Raw genomic sequence first — 21,245 nt, forward strand, 5'->3', positions numbered from 1 at the left:
GCCTTCTCCATCTGCAGTTGAGTAAATGAACAGCGCTTTGTTTGACTTTATGCACAAAATAAGAAAAGGACATGGATGCTGTTCATTATTAAACTTTTGTAAAAATACATACTGTATATACAGTACTTTTCCCCAGGCACTTAGGTAAGTAAGGTAAGTGATTGTGATTCTCCCCCAAAGAATTCCATCCTAATGTGGGGGGGGGGGGGGGGGGTAACAGTCTTATCCAGGTCAATGTACACAAATATCAGGCCAGTCGCTTGGGGAGATGTGATTGGCTGGTGGCTTGCTCATACGAGAACTCCTACTTGCTTTGAGCCAGGCAGGAGAGACACTAAACGCGTGTTTATAGCAGTAAATCTGCACTTACCGTTATCCCATTAGTACCTGAAGAATGCAGACCAAAAAGAAAAAGGAACAGTAATTACTTTTCCATCCAACTGCTCTCCATTTGTTACTATTTTGGTCCAAATGTGCTTGGCATAAATCATGTCTTTTCCGGTCGTTATCTTGGTCTTGATTATTCACAGAGCTTTTTTTTAAGGCATTGTTTTGGGGGGGAATGAAACGGGGGAAAAAATCAAGACAGAACAACAACACTTTAATTGGTAAACGTAGCTAAGAATACAATGGGAAAACAGCAACCATGTTCCAGACAAACATCAAATCCAATTTTTCACCATGGTGGTGATACAAATTGGTCGCTGTTATTAGACTAATTGCTTCCTCTGAGGCAAATTCATTTGGCAGGTGAAGGAGAATCTATAAAAAGCGTGCCCCTCGCCTTATTACATGCTAAAAATGAAAGATTGAGTTTAAAATTGGAGTGAAGTACACCACGCCACTAGATTCGCAAGGCCGCCATCTTGTGGCAACATCGTTTACATGCTACACACCTAACTGCCAACGCTGACATTTCAGTTACATAAAATACAATAAAGATAAAAAATAAAATCACACATTGAGAGACTATTTGTTTATAATTTGCTTTAAAACTGTTTTTATTTATAAGTTTCACTTCGTAAATTCACATTAAAGCTAGTTAGTTATGGTCTTCAGTCAACATAGGTATTACATTACTTTTATCTGTGTATTTATTTGTTTATACTTAGGTGCAAAAGTGTCATTTTCTATGTTTTGGCTAGTCTGTGTGGAGAAAACATTGTCCTCTGTGGTGCCCCATACTTGTTCCAACCTCTCTGCCTCAGAGGCTAAAAGATGGCCGAAGCACATCCATGGCCTAGCCGGTTCTTCTGTCACAGATGCTCCGCTGAGATCAGCCCTCGCCTTCCTGTAAGTACTCCGATGGTACGTCGCGGTACAAAACGCCCGGGCGTACTCAACACACGTTTGATGTTTAATGACGTTTTTAAAAAAGCAATTTCGTCATCGGGGCTGAATGTTAGCATGCTAACGGCTACGAGGTCCTGTTTTAACTGTAATGCTAATGGCAGGCTAGCCAGCTTGCTATCTTCAAGCCTCGTTTTACGTGTTAAACGCGTTGCGTTTTTAAAAATGTACGTTTGTCTCACTTGAAAGAAAGTTAGCAACGTTCCTCTTTTTTCTAAAACGTTCCCTGTCAATTAAAATGTGGATCTTTATACTGACGTTCAAATCTTTATTATGAAATGTTTTTGTTGTGACTGTGTGACAACTATAACATCATTGTGATGATGTTAAGAGTAACGTGACGTCACTCATTTCCCAAAACAATACCGTATCGTAAATTCTTAATCAGTTGCGTTCTGTTCTCACCGTGCCATTCATTAGGGTACACAAGGTGGATATGTTGTCACGTTCCAGAATGATCTTCTTTCATCTACATGCAGTGCCAATGATCCTACACGTTATATATGAAGTGTCAGAAAAATCCCAGGATTGGTATCACGAATGACACATTTCAAACCCAAACTACGAGTTTTCCACTTAGTGTGGGCCAGGCGATCAAGCAGCATGTTGGCTTTGTTCAGTGCGTGAGAAGAGGTCAGAGTTGTGGCAGGAGAACTTAAAGCTGCTTCACCTGCCCTCAGCATCAGTTCTTGGTTGAGAAAAACATAACCGCGCTGGTTCACAGTCCTGCTTTTATTATTTTTAATCACCCCGTGATCTTAATTAATAGAGATGGGCACTTCCATTTCCCGTCGCTGATGACGCCCACCTTTTGCCGAGTGCACAATAACGCAAAAAGTCGAATAAATACACGGACTGAGCACCGACTGAAGCACGTTTATGTCTGTCGATCGGGGTGAGACGTTCCCACTCATTTGGTGTATTTTTATTTGCGAGGCTTCGCGTCATAAAGCATTTGCTGAATGTGCAGAAGCACTCTGTGAAAGGTGGGTGTCGTCAACCACGGGAAGCGACGGGAGACGGAAGTGCCCAGTCACTCAAGATCTCAATTGCAGTTGACTTGACCTCTCCCTTTTTATATTTAACAGTACAGATAATGGAGAAATCTACTTGAGCGCAGTATTTATGGTCGTTACAGAGCAAACCCTGAACCCTAGGAGCAAACATTCACGAGTACCCTTTTTTTAAATTTATTTTTCAACTGCTGCCACAAGCATAATGGATAAATGCTGACTGTGATAAATGTGACAGGTGATGTTTATTTTTAAGGAGTACACCTGTCCGAGATGTGAGTCTGGGTTCATCGAGGAGCTACTGGAAGAAAGAAGGTATGCATTATTTTTCTAATTAAAGTTTAGCACCATATAAATCAGGTATACTTTGAATTTGTGTACATTTGAAGTCTTCCAGTTCCACCATTCATTGTGCGTTATGAAATAACAATCCTAACTGTACATTTACGTAGTGTGGAAGTGGTAAGGATACATTGGAATCGGATGCTAATCGATTTGCTGTGATATTAATAGGAATCTAAGCAAACAAGCCCGATTGGTGTGGTTAAAAAAACAACAACAATATAACGACACATAACTCGTCAACTATCTGTCTCCCGTCTAGTGCTGACAATGGCTCCGTGTCTACCATCTCCAGTGGGCCACAAAACCAGCAACCATTTGAGGTTCCTAACTCATTCTTTACTTACATCACATTCTGTGTTAAAGGAGACATATTTTGGAAAATTGACTTTTTAAATGTGTGTATACAAATACTTAAGTGTCTGCAGTGGCAGCCCAGCCATCAAGTGTGAAATTGTACACCCAAGTATTTTTTTCCCCACTGCCTCTTTTCAAAAGTGTGTCTAAAAAAGCCGTTCTGAATTTACCACCAAGCTTCTCCAAGCATTACTTGGAAGCTAGGCTGGGTGAAGGTTTGGCACTTTCGAGTCATGACCAGACTACATTGTTGGGAACAATATTCTGTCCATCCAGACTACTCCTAAATGGTGGCACTTTGCCTCCAAAACTTGAGATGGTACAACTACAAATTTCATCTACTTGCACTAGTGCAGACAGTTAATTTGTAGATTTTTTACAAATTATTTATTTTTTGTTGCTGACCAACTTCTGTGCCACACTTCAGCCCATTCATTCGTAATATAGTGAAATTGAGTGGGGTGAATATTTACTTTGCAAGTCAATATAGTGTGTGCCCCTAAATCATCTACTTGGCCCCTAAAATTTCAAGTTAGGGGCCTCTGAGCTCCTAGTTAGCATACTTAGCAATCATACTTGGATTTGCAAGGAGGCTTTATACTAAGACACCCAGTACCAGGCTGCCATATACATACCGTACTATTTCGGGCCTCCCTGAGCTTCATTTCTGCTCGCTAAATGCTAATGCAAAATGCCATGCATGGGCTACTGAACGATTAACTGTTTTAGTAATCTTTTGCGTGTTCAAATAAATCAGAGTTGAGATCTCGTGAAGAGGGTCCTTGCAAGGTATTTTAATCAGAAGCTTCTGATGACACAAAGGAATTTCACCAAGCCATGTTTCTGTCCAAATGTGTCCTCTCTCTCAGACACAGGATTTTTATTAGAAAACGCCTCCCCCTCCCTCCAAGTACAAAATCAGATTACATTCTCCCAGTATACTAGATCGTCCTTGAACTTTTGAAAACCGGATTTCTGACGAACAGGAACTAGACTTCTTAGATAAACAAACGAAACATATTAACTTTCTCATGTCTGGGAAAAGAGTAGAAAAGATAGCAAAAATGTCAAAAGCATTACTCATCAGGTTATATTAGGTTAACATAATTACAACCTACATCAACACATCTATAATGAAATGCAAAACAGGTAAAATGTAAAATAAAACAGTAAAAATGTTAACAATGTCAACACTACCAAATAGCAATCATTGTGACGTATAAACCTTGCAAGGACTTAAATGTAAGTACAATTTTTGACCCTTGATGTATTTTTCATAAAAGCATCAAGCATTTTAAGTCACCTAGGAACCGTGGTAAATTGTTGGGGGGGGGGGGGGGGGGGTGCCCAGTATAGTATGTCTCCTTTAACTGTCAACATGACTAACCTTTTCAAGGAAGTGGACAAGTACCATGCAAAGACTTCTACCAGTGTTGTTATTTTCTTCGATGCAACAGTCAACAACACTCTCAGTGTGCACAAACTTGCAGTTCAGTCCACACGGGTTTGCGCCGTTTGGTCTTGCTCTGGCATTTTTCACAAAGTCACACAGCCTGATTGTGATACTAACAATCAAACGAAAAAGGCTAAGTATGTCGGCAACCAAGCGTGCCGCGTGACAATGTATTCTTTCATATTAGCATTCTTACAAACGAGTTCATTTCACTTGTTACGACAATAAACAGCCCCCCCCCCCCCCCATATTTATGTCCGTATGCTTTTTGCTGCCATTTGACACTGGTCCAGGTTCTGTATAGATTTTACATTTGAGCTGAACCACACTACATCAAAGGCAGCATGGTTACTTTTTACCCAAAAATAATCTAACCGAGTGTAAACAGGCTTGTGTTATCGCCGTTGTAGATTGTAAAACTCTTCTTCCTCTGCGCCCCAATCTCTACCTCCCAGAACGCAGACCAGCACTTGTTTACATTCCCGTCGGGGTACGGCCAGTTCTCGCTGAGCGTCTTCGACGATGCCTTCGACTTCGGAGCCGGACTCGGAGCGGAGGACAACCGCGACGCCGAGAGCCGGCGAGAAAGGGAGAACGCGTCGCGGCAACGCTACAGTGCCAGGCAGCCGAGGAGTCGTCACGGCTCAAGACGGCAGCCCGGCAGGCATGAGGGAGTTCCCACTTTGGAGGGGTGAGTGTGGCACTAACAGACGGCACCATGTTTGTTTTCACGTATCCTATATTGGTACATCTCCTCTGCTTGTGTTTGTAGAATCATTCAGCAGCTAGTGAATGGAATCATTGCACCGACTGCAATGCCAAATATTGGTGTTGGACCCTGGTGAGTCACCATTTAGGATATTTTTAATGCATTTCTTTGAGTGATGAATAAGAAATTATGCATCAGTTTTCTGTTGTGCTTGTCCTGTGTAGTTAATACAGGTTCAAAATGAGATACAAAATTATTAATAATCCCAAATCAATTAATATTAGGGGTGTCAAAATTAGTGCATTAATTTTGAGTTGGTTTAAAGTTCCTTTAACGGCACAATTGTATTTTTTTTTTTTTATCGTGCAAAAAAAAAAAAACCCTATACTGGAGGAATTCTAGTCGCAACACAGCAGACACGTCCATGTTAAAATTTAGCAGTAATGAATTAAATAATAATGCATATATTTGTGGAGACTGGGGTAAAGTTGTATTTTACAATTTTAAAAATGTGCAGAAATTCACAAGTTACTTCAAGATTAGATAACTCTTAATATAAAAAGAAAATGCACTAATGCAATTATGCCATCTAGTGGCAGAAAAATGACCGCAACACATATCAATATCACATGCGTTTTTTTACAGTACAGTAAATCTTTTCAATTTTAACTCAATTTTATGAATTATTATTATATTACTTTATAAATGACTAAAAGATGCAGCCATATTTCTATTTAACATTTTTTCAGTGTTATGTTAACAAGAGCACGAGAACTCTTAAAATATCTTACTGTACATTTAGAACAGATATAAAATTTGTGATAATCGTGAGTTAACTATGGAAGTCATGCGATTGGTTATGATTAAAAATTGTTATCACCTGACACCCCTAAATAAATACATATTTACTTTGTCTATCTCTAGTAGCAACAATAATGCGGTAGATGTCACGGACTTCCGGGTTGTACACATCAGCGTCGTTTCCGGCCACCGCTGGCCGCGTTCCAACACTCGCACCCTCACCCCTGCGCTCCCGAACCCCGCGCTCCCGCTCATCGGCGGGAGGGCGTCTCGGCTATCTGAAATGCTTCGGACCCCGAGACAGACACTACACACTCGCAGCGCCGCACCCGTCGACGGGAACGCGCAACCGAGGGGCACAAAGGCGGAAGCGCAAGTACTGGGACGCGGCCCACACGTCGCGAAACGGAAACAAAGTTGATGGGTGAAAACCCGGAAGTCGGAAGTCCCGCCTCCTCCGTGGCATATAGACCATGACTCGCCTCTCATTGCTTTGAATGCTATGTTTGTTTTGATTGACAGGGGTGTTCTTCATTCAAATCCTATGGATTATGCATGGGGTGCTAACGGGTTAGATGCTATTATAACACAGGTATTTCCTGTCATTTTTCTATCTAACTACAAACTTTAATTTCACGTGCAGTGTGTGTTCATACGGTATGCATTTTGTCCTCCTTTTCAGTTATTAAACCAATTTGAGAACACGGGGCCTCCGCCTGCTGATCGAGATAAAATAAAAAATCTGCCTTCAGTCCTAGTTACAGAGGAACACGTTGGTAAGTTGAAAACAAATCTTGGTACTGATACGCAATACGTTTGTTAAATTGTACAATAAGCTGTCATATTATTTTACTCTTGGCAAAAGAAAAGTTTGAAAATTGCACGTTACTAGCCTCAAGTAAAAGGTTGTTTAAATCAGCTTGGTCGGCAAAAAAGGGCCCCCTCAGAACCACTTAAAGTATTATACTGTATAATTGTCATTTTAAGTTGTTGTCATATTATTTGGCTTGTCTACCAGCTTCGGGATTGGAATGTCCAGTGTGCAAAGAAGATTACAGTGTGGGAGAAAACGTGAGGCAGTTGCCGTGCAATCACATGTTCCACAACGATTGCATTGTACCCTGGCTGGAGCAGGTAGGAGACCGCCACGCTAATCAGATTGAATCAAATGCTGCAATGGGTTTGAGGACAGTCCGTTCTCAGACAATCTCCATGCTGTCAATTCATTTTGGGCTTTTTAATGTCCATGAGTGTGACGGCGCATTTATTCTTCGACTTTCTCTGCCGCTGTCTCCAGCACGACACGTGTCCGGTGTGCAGGAAAAGCTTGAGCGGCCAGAACACGGCGACCAATCCTCCAGAACTATCAGGGATGAACTTTACCTCCTCCACCTCCTCGACGTCCTCATCGTCTTCCTCCACCCCTCACTCCTCCAGCTCCACCAGTAACGAGAACTCCACTGACAACTCTTAAGAGAAGCGTTTCTTATCCGTCTCCATCTTGAATTTTTTTTTCATTTTGAGCCGTTTGGAGCTCCCCCTGCTGTCGCGGCCTTGCTGTCTCCCTGACAAAGGAGAGAACACACGGGTGCAATCTCAGTAAGAACACCCGGTTCAGCGGTAAGTAAGACGTCAGGTCCGGCTGCTCCTGTTTTTTTTTTTTTTTTGTGTGTGTGTTTTTTTTAATCCATCAAGGGACTGGAACAAAAGATGGGTGGAGGCCCCCTTAACCGAAACCTTTGTCAGGGGCAATGTGGGGAAGCGCGCAAAAGACTTCAAAGGACGCCTCATGCTAGAACATTTAGAATTGAACTGTTTATTGCCAGTGTGAAAAGCAAAATGAATTGTACATTTTTTCCGTGGACATCATATCTAAGGACTTTACCGCGCACATAATTTTACTCTATGGTTCCTTTTTGTTTTCAAATTTGCAACTTCTTAACTATCAAGGCTCCACTTGCAGTTTTAACATAAGACCCAAATGTATTTTGATGTGAAAACTTGCTTTCAACAGCAATTTTTTTTAAATTCTTATTATTTTTTTAATAGTTTGCCCGCAAAGGCCTAAAAATCTCTCGCATTCTCCATGTAGTCGAAACATTTCATACACGGTTTAACCTCAGTGGAATATGAGTTTTTTTCTAAGTTTGCCAGTTGATTTGCAGTATGATCATGTATGAAAATAAATAGGTCTGGGAGATGACACTCAAGACAAATACTTCTCGCGTGTACTTTTTGCCACACTGTGAGAAAACAATAGTGCTCGTTTGTTTTAAATCATTTTTTTTGCTAACACTTGCGACTTTTTTCATGAGCAATAAAACATTTCATAATTTAGTAACAGACTATCAAAATGAGACACATTTTGATTCCTGACCACAACTCGATGAGCCAACTTCAATGAATAAGATGGTTGATTGTTTTGTGCTTTTCAAGTGCTCATACGCTGATTCGATTCTTGCCTGCATGAATGAAGTCATCAATTCTGCTTCCGTTTTATTGTATGGCCACTAAGGGTGTACTTCCTCCATTTTGTATCGTTCCCCTCCGCTTCAAAGGGCTTAAGTCAGAATAGATTGTTCCTATGGACGTGACTTCACGTTTATGAGGAGAGAAAGGAAATAGCTTGGCTTTACTATCTGAAACTATACAAACTTTTCAACAATACAACTTGGTTTTCAATGAATTATTTGACCTTTCAACTGGGTTAAGCGACTTCATAATTCATTCACATCACAGGCTATTTTGTAAGTTCATGCTTAATTTATGTTCATTTGTTAGATTTTTGGAAGAGCTTATACTTTTACTAGTTAAAATTACTGTTCATTTAGACTGCGTGTAGTATTAAAAGAATAAACAAGATGTCTGTCTGCCATGCTATTATGAAATCAAATAAAACGTCAGAGAAACTGCTATAAAAGCTCGAAAACATTATCATATTTGAAGAATTTGTATTATTTGTTGCACACTCCTGTACTGAAATATAAACTAAGAAGTAATGCAAATATTTATGATATTTCATCATAAAATAACACAACGGAACAAATAAACGTAAAAGCGACTAGTTGGCCACGCCCGTTCGGTGACGTCACTCGTACGTGCAGCTCGGGGCGTGTTTGCTTGCGTCGCAAGTAGAGGACGACGAGCGTCTCCGCTGGCGAACATTCAGCTCGTTGATCTACCAGGACGTGATACAAGCTCGAACTCAACCCGGCGTGGACTGCTTCTGTCGGCGTGTGGGCGAGCACGTACTCTTGTTATCAACCATGAAGATATTTTGGGCTGTCGGCGTCCTTGTGCTGAGCTGTTGGCGGGCGAACGCGTCCACAGGTAAGCGATTTCCCCCAGTCTATCGTCAGCCATGTTGGAAGATGTAAAGACTTTGCCCTCCGCGCGGACGACGTTTATGTGGCTCTTTACGGTTTGGGTTATTGACGTTACGATAGCGTTTGTTTGCTTTTGTCGATGTAAATGAACATAAATGCCACAATGCTTTGATTTAAACGAAATAAATCCCCTCCCCACAGCTCATAAATACTAGCTCCAGTAGGCGTCCATGGCTAGCATCATGTTATGCTAATTTGCCCAGGGTGAAAATCATTAACAATATTAGCGGCACATGACCCCGTCGTGTTTCAACTTAAAGACGTTTGTTTTCCTTCCGAGTTTACATTTTAATAACCCTTTGGGTGTCGTTAAATAGCCGCGAGGCATGTTCACGCTTACGCAATAGGTCTTGTCAGCTATAAGAATTGGTAATCTATGTCCTGTCGTTTTTGTTTTTCTGCTTTGCTCGGCCTGTAGATGCCATCAATGGTTGCTAAACATTAACTGCGCACATTTTTGATTTTTGATCAAACGGCAGACTTTGAAAATAATGCTATGACCCTATTTTACAACGGATTTGCCTTTGTAAGGCCGCGACGAGTGTGTACGTAAGTCGGAACGACCCCTTTAACTAGTGTCGCTATTTTGTGCCCAGGTATGTCGTATGGTTAAAACTCAGCCATAAAGTCATCGCTCTGTGAATGTTTGCATGAAAAATACTTCAAGATCGTGAATAGAAATAAACATGTGCATTATGTATAACTGAGCATGCCCTTTCGTGCTGCAAGACGATGTACATTGTGTACTATGTTGCACCTTGTTTTGTGCAAAATAATAACAGTCACAATTGTTACTTTGTAACAGATAAAAAGCATGCTGGGAAAGCCTCCATACGATCATAGTTTATTCCATACCTTTTGAAATTGTGTCAATTTATGTTTTGATATTCTTGAATCTAGTTGAGCGGAAATATTGTTGGTGAATAAATTCTACGGAACATTGAATCTCTATTTAAAAAAAAATAAAAAGACTGTTCATCTTCAAGACTTCTACAACTTTTAAGGGGTGCATTTTTCCCCCCTGAAAATACATTTTACAAGCTTAAAAAACCCATACTGTACAGATATATGACAGGCTGGCATCAGGTGTTTCTGTTTTGGAGCATTTTTACAAGTACGTAAATTGCTGAACTGCTTTTCCAGTGTTGAATGTTGTTTGGTAACGTTTACCTTGACAAAAGTATTTTATCGTTAATAACAATATGTAAAAGTATTATATCCTAAGTTACTTTGTCTCCCTGGACTGACTAATAATGCCTTAAAACATCAATTGTAGGTGGTTGATTCAGTCAAAATATCCCTTATTATTGTTTCAACGGTCTTGTACACTCAAAGGTCATGGTTTTCCAATACAATCTGTTGCTGCTGTACCACAAGGTGTCCGTCTGCCTTTGCCATTTCAAATGAATATTATTAGAAATCCCAAGAGCGTTTTCTTTTCATCTTGCTCAACTTTGGTGTGAAAACTAGGCCATGATGCAGTCTTTCTGACCCACTCCCCAGTCATTGGGAATTATGTTCAATAAGGTTGTTTTTTAAGGGGAGTGAACATCATTTGAGAACACAGCAGCTACACCTGCTCAGTTAAATTCATTGTTTTATTACAATAAACAGTGATGGCCTGTGCGCCAGTGTTGAAATGTGTAAGCATGCATGCATGCATGCACCTGCCCCATCAAATTAATGATTATTATTATTAGACTAAGCGGGTGACTTTGTATGTACGCTCACTATTGTATCAGAGCCATTGGATGTTTTGTATGTGGACCCCTCCTGCCAAACATTCGGGATATCTCAATGTTTTCCATTCTTTTCCTCATGCTGGAACTGCATGATACTGTTCTGTAGTGTACGCAACCTTGACATTGTACTAACCTTTCCAGTTCAGTTTAAAATGTCAATATTTGCAAGAATTGCCTTTTGGGATGGCCCTTGTCTTTTTACAAAAGCTGAAGCAATCCTCAATTCATTTTCCCACTACCGATGGATGAAATGTGAACGACTCCAAACGGAGATAAAGCACGCATACCTACAGCTTGCAGTTAGTTGGCCAGCTCTGTTACTTGGTGCACAACCAAAGTTTTAGCTTGACCTAAAATGTTGCGGTCCTACAACAACCAACCACATAAGTAACATTTGTTATTTCCGGACTAGTAAAACAGATTTACAGTAATGTTTGATCAAAACGCATGACCGTTGACTGTTATTAGACATGTTTAGCACCAGACTCTAAATCAGCAAGCATCGGATGCGTATGACACGCAAGTATCGTCTTTGTGTTCTTCTCAGCTTTTCACAAAGTTCCACGAGCTGATGATGTTGATTCACCTTGTACATTGAAATTAGGGCTGTAACAATCAAGTAAGTTGAATAATTTGTATTGAAGCAAAATCTCTGCCTCAAAATTTTGCACAGATCCCTTTTCAACATGTGCTGTTACTGCAGTCACACGCACCAGTCTTGTTTTGCGCGATGGCAGCGAGCCAGCTGGAAACAGTCCATAAAAGACAGAAAATGTCCAGAGGTCGGGATCATTTCACACTGAATGAGAGAGTTAAAGTGGAATGTGCACCACAAAAGCACATCTATGCTCGCCAACACAAAAGAACGAGTCAATGTTTGCTAATTTAATATATAGCCTACCATCACCAGTTAGAAAATTGTAATGACACCCCCCCCCCCCCCCACACACACACACACACCCCCGCCCCTCGACATATGCTCAAAGATGGACAAGGCACTTTATTGAACAAATCGTATGAACACACTTAAACACATTCATACACAACTGCTCATGCCGAGTCACTCAACATGCGGGCTGGCTAGTTAATGGCCAGAAAACTCATACAATCTCATTTTCTGATAGCCATGTCACTCACCTGCCAAAGCACCACTTACAATAATACGCTTGAAGTTACAGATCGTGGACACAAATATTCTGCACTTAAAATGTATGTTACTGTGCTAAGTAAGGCAAAAGAAAATTCCATGCGATTAATCAATCGAATACTTGATTCAATCGAATTGAAATCGGTATAATTCATAGTTTCAAGTTCAACGGCGAATTTAGAAACACAATTTGGTCCAGACCAGCAATACACCATACCATTATTGTACACAATTTGCTCTAAAGTTTTTGTGGTCTGAAATATTGATTGTTTTAGATTGTTGTTCATTAGTTGGTTTGTTACACGCTTTCAACAGACATCAATCAGGCCATTATGTTTGAAAAATTGCACTCTTAAGATGACCTTTAGTAAATGTGGCAGACACCTTAAGTTCAAACGGTTACATGATGCACGGCCCTTGTTAACCATTAATCGGATCTGCCTTCTTGAAATAAGCCAATTTAGTTGGATCCCTCATTTGTTTCAAGCTTCCTACCCCTGAAGAATCTTGAGTTTATTTTCCTTTGACGTCTATCTTTTTCTCTTGGCCGCTCGGGAGAATTCTGTCGAGGACCCACCCAAATGTTCTGTATGTCAAGCCTGACCAAGCCAAAGAAAACTTGTGTGCCTGCTAAGGCCTGTGGCGAACTGAGCAGTAGGAGGTATTCTTGATAAACAACGGAAATGTGGCTGTGGAAGTGACAGAAAGGACTGCCTGCGCGTGATTATTGACTTTGTATTCAGGGCTTTGTGGAACAAACAAACGTGTTGGTGAATGGAGTTTCCTTCTTGCTTCAATGACCCCCTGAGAGCAGTGGGTGGGACATGTTTGGCCTGAACCCGCTTCTGGCCCCTTTTCAGCTCTGGAACACTAGAAAAAGATAACATTCTCTTGTCAGGAAGATAATTTTTTGCATTATGGAGTTATCATGGAGTACACAATTTTTACATTTTCCTCCACACACACTGGAGGTTGGCTTAATCAATATTTCCAAACAAGTGCATGAAAGATGCTCATTTCATTCCTTTGTACATATCAACCTCATCTACTTTGCATTTCATACCTTGTTGTAAATCATGGCATGCGTTACTTATTTTCTGGATGCTTTTCTCATGCTTTAAAGATTTTACACCTAATCAAAAAATGATGGGAGACATTCAATCTTTACACTAGAAACTGTTCAAATTTACTTATAAAAGGTGGAAATCATGTCGTTTTCTGTCTACTTGCATATTTCCATTTCATTTGTGTTTTATTAATCATTTTTTCTTTTTCTTCCTTGCCTGTTTTTCTTCTGTCACTGCCTCATTTTTCAATCACCAACCCATGAAATCACCTGGCTTTTTGCTCGAACCCCCACCACCACCACCACCACCACCACCACCGACACATCCCCAAAAACCTATTAACACATGCCTGGCCGACTCAGCGGGCTTCATCAAGTCTCCCCTCTCAGTCACCAAGCTGCTCGACGACAGCGCCGAGCTGCATTGCGAGGTGGTAGGCAGCCCCATCCCCGAGGTGCAGTGGTGGTTCATAGAGGGCCAAGAGCCCAACGAGCCGGCCGTGCAGCTCTTTGACGGGGCTCGCGGCGACCGCGTGCTGATAAACGCCACCTACATCACACACGCCACCAGCACCGTTCACCTCGCCAGCCTCGCCCTCGACGACTCGGGAACGTACGAGTGCCGCGCCTCCAATGACCCCGACCGCAATGAGCTGTGGAAGACGCCAAAAGTCAAGTGGATCCACTCACAAGCGAACGTTATTGTGATTGAAAGTGAGTGGCCGAGGGAGCCCAAGGAGACGGCGGGTGAAAGTATTTCCCCAGTAGTCGAGCCCCGGACACTCCACTCCTCGTTGAAACCCACCCTTCCTCTCTCAGCCCCGTAGTAAAGCACACCCTGATCACAACCACCAATCTCCTGACATAGAAATGATCTTAATTCCTTATCTTTTCCCATGTCAAGGATAATGTAGTATCCGAGGTATTTTGCATATAATATGGGTCATAAGGTTGGGTTTTTGGAAAATGTTCAAGGCCTTATTATGATTATACAACAGCCATTTAACAATAATGGAAAAATGCTAACCCCAATTCCACAAAACTTAAATAAAACATTTGTTAAAAGTTTGACTTTGTTCAATGCCTTCTACTGAGTGGCTCGATTTAGCATTGCTAAAACAACAGGTCCAAATGTCACCTCAGACTTTTGTACAGTACTGGACTGTACTTTATTTGCTTGAATATAATGACAATTTGAATATTAAAAAAATCAAATCAAAGGCTTGTAGACGAGTACTTAAGCTAATATTGTAGCAATCTACAAGAAGAAGAGGCTGACGCGGCTTCTCCCAGCCGTTTCCCCTCCTTGTGGACTCGTATTACTTCAGTCAGCAAAAAAGAATATCCTTCTGTTAGTCTGACTGAAGAATCATGTGACAAATACTTGTGTCCCATGTGATTGGGTGTCTTTTCTCTGCCATCTTGTTGCATCTTCTGCATGATTTCATTTAAAGAAACACTTCCTTTTCAGTTGACCTCTGTATCCATTAGCATTCCTCTGCAAACCCCCCTTTTTCCATATTCTAGTGAATATTGTGCACTATTTGTGTAACTAACCTCTTCCACTGTTTATTTTAATTTGTGGGAGCTTGAAATTTTATTGCAACACTTGATCTTACTCAAAAGTTGCTTCCAAGAGCATAAACATAAACCACTTTTTTTTATGCCATGAAATTGAAGTTGAGTTGAGAATGATAAATGTCTTTTATCCTCCTCTCGTCCGTCTCAAGCACCAACCATCATCACTGACCCATCTGAGGTTAACAATCAGACCTCCGCCGAGCTAAAATGCAACTTGACCGACACCACCCTCGCCGTCAAGGGCTCGCACTGGATGCACAACGGCAAAGTCATCGAGGCGTCCAAATCCACTGCTGCCGACCACAACACGGTCCTGAAGTGAGTTGCATACGTGCATTTTTTTTTTTTTTTTGTTCCTCATTCAGTTGTTTACAAACACCCACCATTGACACGAAGGCCCATTTATGCCACAATGTGAGGATTCTTCTCATCTCTTCCTGCACCGCTGCCCCCATTAGCATCAGAGCTCGGGGCGTTTTGTCAGGCACTCGCCACTCCTGATTAGCCGAGAGACTAACCGTGCAGACGTGCTGATTGGTCTGCGCTCTTGGCAGCGCAGATAAGCGGCACTGGCAATGTTGCACGCTCACCCTGACCTTAATTTGCCATTAGACAAGAAGCAGGCAAGGCACACAAAAGCGCAATTGTGATGAACTTTTGTCACACGCACTTGCAGGTTTTCTTTCTTCCTCATGGCTACTACACAATACAGTAACCATTCTGTATTTAATTTTTTCTTTTTTTTTCTTTTTTTGTGCTGTTACAGACCACTTTTCCTCTGTAAAACAATTTCCCCAATTTTTGTTTTGTTTTGTATTCTGCATTCATTTGTGTATGCTGGTAGTTACTAGTTGCTGTTTCTGTTAGAGTTGACATAAAATTCTCTTAAAGGGTAAGTCTGCCAAAAATATTTTCTTTGTTATATGCGGCTCCACTAAAGTAAAAAATGGTATTCTGATTGATAATTGCGCTAGTGGAATATAAACAAAGCAGCAAAATCCATCTTTTTTTTTTTTTTATCCATCTTGGGCGGCCATTTTGCCACTTGTTTCCAATTGAAATTGATATCACAGTTGCTCAGGCTCATATAACGACCAATCATAGTTTAGCTTGCAAATGTCACATGACCAAACCTCGTAAACGGGTGACACAAGTGACTTTCTGTTTGAATCTTTTTTTTTTTTTTACGTCAGGTTGTCATCCACTGAGGTTGAAACTTTGCCTAAGAAATATATTTTTTAATATATTGAGTAAAAATTGAACGTCTGTTAAATGTACAAATTCACTTCACACTTCTGTCTACAATTATAGACATGATCTAAAATAGATGAGTATCTCCTGTTCTTCATTTTTTGCCCTCATCTCCAGACTGGACAAGATCACCCACACCTCTGGTGGGAAGTATGAGTGCGTCTTCCTGAGTGAGCCACAAGTGCAGCAAACAATTGAAGTCAAAAGTAAGACAAAAGATTTCTCAAGTCAATTTAGTTGTTGCTGTTGTTTTTAAATAACTGCTCCTGCGTTCCCTGGCGCTCGCAGCCATCCCACACGTGGCAGCGTACAAGCACTCCGAGCACGGCAACGAGCGAGACAAAGGCGTGATGGTGTGTGTGAGCCACGGCTACCCGCTGCCGACCGACTGGACCTGGTTCAAGGTTCAAGACGGCGTCCAAACGGTAAGCGACACTCGCCAGCACGTACGCCGCCGTGACCTTACAAAATGATTCAAAACGCCGCAGCCCATCATCAACGGCACCAGCGACAAGTATGAGATCAAGAGCACCCCCGAAAAGACCACGCTGACCGTCAACGACCTGAGCATCGAGGACGACGTGGGCGACTACGTCTGCTCGGGCACCAGCGACATCGGGACCAACACGGACCAGATCCACCTGCGCGTCCGCAGCCGGCTGGCCGCCCTCTGGCCCTTCCTCGGCATCGTGGCCGAAGTCATCATCCTGGTGACCATCATTCTCATCTACGAGAAGAGGAGAAAGCCCGACGAGGTCACTGACGGTATGTGATACTCTTCAATTGTACTAAGAGCTGCGTTCATTTTTCAGAGACTTTAATAGGTACATTTAAAAAGGCAATACATTTACATTACATTTACAGTATTTATAAAGGCAGGGATGTTGTTGTTTTTTTAATATAAATTGTATGCAGTGTCGACTCTAGAGCGTATATCTTACGCATTTTGCATATACTATTGACCTTGTTTTTTTGTTGTTGTTTTTTGGGCTGTTTTCTCTCCTTGGTAATTTGGACCAACAAGACTGAGAGCATCAATTTTCTGTCACGGTGCAATTGCATATTCACAGTGTAGTTGCATGCATTTATAGTACAAACTCTTTTTGTCCTTTGTCATTATTTGCATTTTCTGGTAGAGTTTTCACAGTTCAGTTTCCGCTTCTGTGTACAACGATCCTTTCTTTTATTTTTTATTCTTTACATTTGTACTTCTCTGTTCGCTGCTGATTTTGCATTTGGTAAGTGAATAAAAACTGCATGACGGACTGAAGTGGTTGAGCTGAGGTGGCCGCGTGATATACTGGAATGAACTTCTCTCTTGGTCACCGCCTCTTGAAAGGAATGTGCTGAAAGATGCGCTCACTCTTTCACTGGCCCTTTACAACAAAGACACGTAGAGCTTCTTTTTGTTACTCCTTATTGGCCCCCATGATTTTTTTTGTAAACGCATGCCTTGTGCCAGAGAAAGAGTCAAACGAGACCAACAAAGTGACATCAAACCCGAGACGAAGAAAAGTGCCGGCGTTGCTTGCATGAATTCTGCATCTTGTCCTCAGTGCATGATAAGAAGACTTGTTACAGTGGTACCTCCAAAGGTCGAACGCAACAAGTTCAATGGATTCAAAGTCAAAATTGTTCATTAAAAAAGGTAACTTCAGTATTTTGAATATTATTCCATTGTTAGAGTAGAACACAAAACAAAGTTGAGATTTGTCCACTAACAGCATTCTTATGTTCTTACATGGCCGTCCTAATTTCAGTCATGTCGATGCCAAACATTTCTATGACATTTAAGACCGGGAGTGTAAAGTGTAAAAGAATTTGACATTTCGGAACATTAGTGGTGCAACTGATCACAAAAGTCACGGTTCGGATCACGGATTTGAGTCACGGATCGTTTTTTTTTTTTTTTCAGATCAGCAAAAAAAGAAAGAAAATTGTACTTGGTCTTCATTTATTTTGTAAAGCGCCTTTTCCATTAAATTATTATTTTTTTTTAAATCGATTCCAAATGTCTAATATAGCTGTTTAGGATTTAGGAACACAACTTTTAAGTGCGATATGAGGCACATTCTCATTTTTTACATGGTTCAACATAAAGTTGTGTTCTGATAATCTAAGTTTGACATTTTGAGTTGAATGTTTTACTTTTTTAATGGGCAGAAGTGTAAATGAAGACAAAGTAAAGAATGAAAAGACCTCAATGTGCAATTTAAGGCACGTTTCCTTCCTTTGAACATGGAGAGTACATAAAGTAGAATTGGTCCAGAATATTGAAAAAGAATTCAAGTAAACCAGGTTACCAGCCGGCAACCAGATTCTCGTGCACATTGGTCATGCTAACAGCTAGCCGCTAGCCACTTACGTCGGAGACTTCTGCCCTATCATACAATGACTCCGTAATTACTTAGTGGTTTCTTAGCGTCCTAAATTAGCGATTGAACATGAGTTTGGGATTTGCGTTGTTGATGTTGGTCGCAACTATAATGTCAATCAACTACGATAAAGAAAGCTTAATAGTCTAAAAGGGAAGTCAAGGTCGCCACCACGCCACGACATGGCCGCACTTCAAAGTAAAAGTGTACGAAGTCTATTTGAATTGCTGTCAATGTATTACTTTTTTGGGGGGTCAACTTTATTTTGAAGTTAGGCTTAGCGTATTACGTTGAGTATGTTTCAGCTTCCTTGACATGTCAGAAAGGTATTGACTGTGAATGCGCACTTTTTCTTTTTTTTTCTTCTTCTCTCTCCCACCAACCAATCCGCGGAGCGGGTGTGATCCGAAACCGACCACGTTTCAAATATGATCCGTTGCACCACTACTGAACATAGAACAGAATTTGGGTCAAACTGAACTTGAAGGTCTTTCGAGGTACCGCTGTCAGGATCTCGCGAAGACATTTGCCTCAATTGGGCCCCACCGAGAGCCCGTCTGCATACATGGCTGTGATGTCATCAGGCCACGCTGTCAATTTTTACCGTTTTTGACATCAAGATTCCACCCGCAGTCTTCCTTTCGCTGCTCTCTCGCTTTGAATGCATGAGCCTCTGTGGTGCAGTAGCCAACTTTTTTTTTTTCATAACGAGCTTCATCGGCGCGTTGCTATGCTTCCGACTGTACATTTACTACCTACAGCAAATATTCAAAGGTATGTCAGATGCAACAGGCAGGCATGCTGGACTTTTCGATCTTTGTCCTAACTCATGGAGTCACCTCCAGATGCAAGCTGGAGTGGCATGCACTTGACACACAAGCGCACAAATGGCCCGCTGTTCACTGACTTCTCTTTCTGTCTGCCCTCCTCCTGATTTTTCTTCTCCTCCTGCGGCCCAGACGACGACTCAGGCTCGGCTCCTCTGTAAGTACCCGCCAGCACGCCGCCGCCGCCGACTGCTTTTGTCCCAGCGACGGCGCTCATGTTGCAATTCCGTTGTCCCGTGTTTCCAGGAAGAGCAACTCCAACGCCAACCACCAAGACAAGAACGTGAGGCAGAGGAATTCCAACTAGAAGCTAAACCGGTGCGCACAGGTCGGTCTGTTAAATATCAAATTGTAAGTGAACACGTGTTACGATATGAGCCACATGCTGCTTCACCAATTTTCATAAATATGCTACATGTCCATGATGATAGTTTTTTTTTTTTTTTTTCAGATGGCGGCACTCGTGTCAAAAGTTGTCCCGCATAGCCTGCAATGTCAAACTTTTTTTTTTCTGCCTGTGCTCGAGTGTAAATGTTCTAAAGGCCGATTTCCTCTTGTTCTCTTCTCGAATAATCTTCACCAGGCCGCGCTGCCCCAGAAAGCTTAATGTGTGAAACGCGTCTTTGCTTGAGGCCGCCGTTGCATGAGTTTCAATGCTGTCGTAGCCAAGTGTCTTTTTGTAACAAAACAACAAAAAAAAGAATAATCGCAGCGTCCGAAATGACGAATGGTAGTTTAGTGCTCATGTTTCCAAGACAACCTGTTTAAATCGTGTGGATCGCTGCCATTCTTTACACTTTGGTGGCTTGCTTCACAAATTCCTCTCAGCTGAGTTAGACTTTCGCTGTTCTCACTTTGAAACGGAACTTTCACGCTAAAGCACTCCGCTTGCTTGTGGTTTTTGCCGCCGTAGGAAATTGTTTGACTTTTTTCATTTTACACTTGTTTAGTAAAAAATATATATATATATGAAATGAAGGACCAACTGCAAGAAATGTAACTGCAGTTGCCACATTTGTACAACTCATGACATGTTTTACTTCCTTTTAACAACATTGATCTAAATTTAAACACTTAAGAGGTATTTTTTTTTTTCATGTGGGGTGGGGGCGAATCATGTCACAAAAAAACCCAACATACTGCATTCTGCCAGAGTTGTGTTGTGATTGGATGTTGCTGTTTCGAACGACTACATAAAAAGATCTTAGCCAGATTTGTGTGAGTTAGTGAGATCATCACCATCTGTTGTACAACTTGCACAAACTGAATAAAGTTATCTAATTTTACACCATTGTCTCGTTTCAATTGAATTATGAGCCACCAATGCAAGTCATAAAATTAAGTAAAACCTTTGGAAAATACGTTTTACCAATCAACAATTGCACATAATAATGTAATTGTATCGTTGCTTTGTTTAGCAAACATCAGACGCAGTCAGTACTGATAGCGAACAGGAAATGTACTTTAAATGAAAAAAGTACTTAAAATATAATCATGGAATAAATGGTTAGAGTTCATTTTAATTCCCACTACCACGAAAGGTTTTCTATGTTGCTACTGGACAGAACAAGGGATGTCGAAAATCACTGTTAATTTCAATTTGGATATTGTCAAGAAAATTGCTAAGATATCATTCAGTAAAACTTAAGTATTTTTTGGTATTGTCACTTCCGCATTTAAAATGAACAAATTGATAATTTTTTATTTTTGAATAAAATGCATGTGATTGCACTTTTTTTTGGTAATTGCTTTATAATGATCAAAATGCAATACTATGCTTGTAAGAGAATATACATGCATTTCCCCCCAGGAATGTAAAATAAGAATACTCTTAATGTAGTTTCT

The 21,245-nt window shown here is 41.1% G+C and overlaps 2 protein-coding genes across 10 annotated transcripts; both read left to right on the forward strand.

Moving 5' to 3' along the window:
* Positions 1–1,081: 1,081 nt before the first annotated feature.
* On the forward strand, positions 1,082–8,241 carry LOC144062218 (E3 ubiquitin-protein ligase RNF126-like). 3 transcript variants are annotated; one of them, XM_077583325.1, is made up of 10 exons: positions 1,108–1,293; positions 2,439–2,523; positions 2,620–2,678; positions 2,968–3,028; positions 4,971–5,206; positions 5,288–5,356; positions 6,548–6,617; positions 6,708–6,801; positions 7,044–7,159; positions 7,323–8,241. In XM_077583325.1, exons 1-10 carry the CDS (start codon positions 1,133–1,135, stop codon positions 7,497–7,499), a joined length of 1,128 nt encoding a protein of 375 aa, XP_077439451.1. In that variant the 5' UTR covers positions 1,108–1,132; the 3' UTR covers positions 7,500–8,241. The 3 variants fall into 3 exon arrangements, with proteins under 3 accessions (XP_077439453.1, XP_077439451.1, XP_077439452.1); XM_077583326.1 differs by lacking the exon at positions 1,108–1,293 and adding an exon at positions 1,330–2,336; XM_077583327.1 differs by lacking the exon at positions 2,439–2,523 and having other exon boundaries at positions 1,082–1,293.
* An 876-nt stretch (positions 8,242–9,117) lies between these two features.
* On the forward strand, positions 9,118–20,686 carry bsg (basigin). Of its 7 annotated transcripts, none has more exons than XM_077583335.1 (9): positions 9,118–9,355; positions 13,730–14,080; positions 15,097–15,265; positions 16,316–16,404; positions 16,487–16,623; positions 16,687–16,963; positions 19,533–19,557; positions 19,647–19,728; positions 19,852–20,686. In XM_077583335.1, exons 1-8 carry the CDS (start codon positions 9,292–9,294, stop codon positions 19,705–19,707), a joined length of 1,173 nt encoding a protein of 390 aa, XP_077439461.1. In that variant the 5' UTR covers positions 9,118–9,291; the 3' UTR covers positions 19,708–19,728; positions 19,852–20,686. The 7 variants fall into 7 exon arrangements, with proteins under 7 accessions (XP_077439461.1, XP_077439458.1, XP_077439459.1 ...); XM_077583332.1 differs by having other exon boundaries at positions 9,131–9,355; positions 19,545–19,557; positions 19,647–19,751; XM_077583333.1 differs by having other exon boundaries at positions 9,131–9,355; positions 19,545–19,557; positions 19,647–19,718.
* The last annotated feature ends 559 nt before the right edge of the window (positions 20,687–21,245 follow it).

The sequence above is a fragment of the Vanacampus margaritifer genome, chromosome 13, assembly GCF_051991255.1.
Source record: "Vanacampus margaritifer isolate UIUO_Vmar chromosome 13, RoL_Vmar_1.0, whole genome shotgun sequence".
In the NCBI taxonomy this organism is placed as follows: domain Eukaryota; kingdom Metazoa; phylum Chordata; class Actinopteri; order Syngnathiformes; family Syngnathidae; genus Vanacampus; species Vanacampus margaritifer.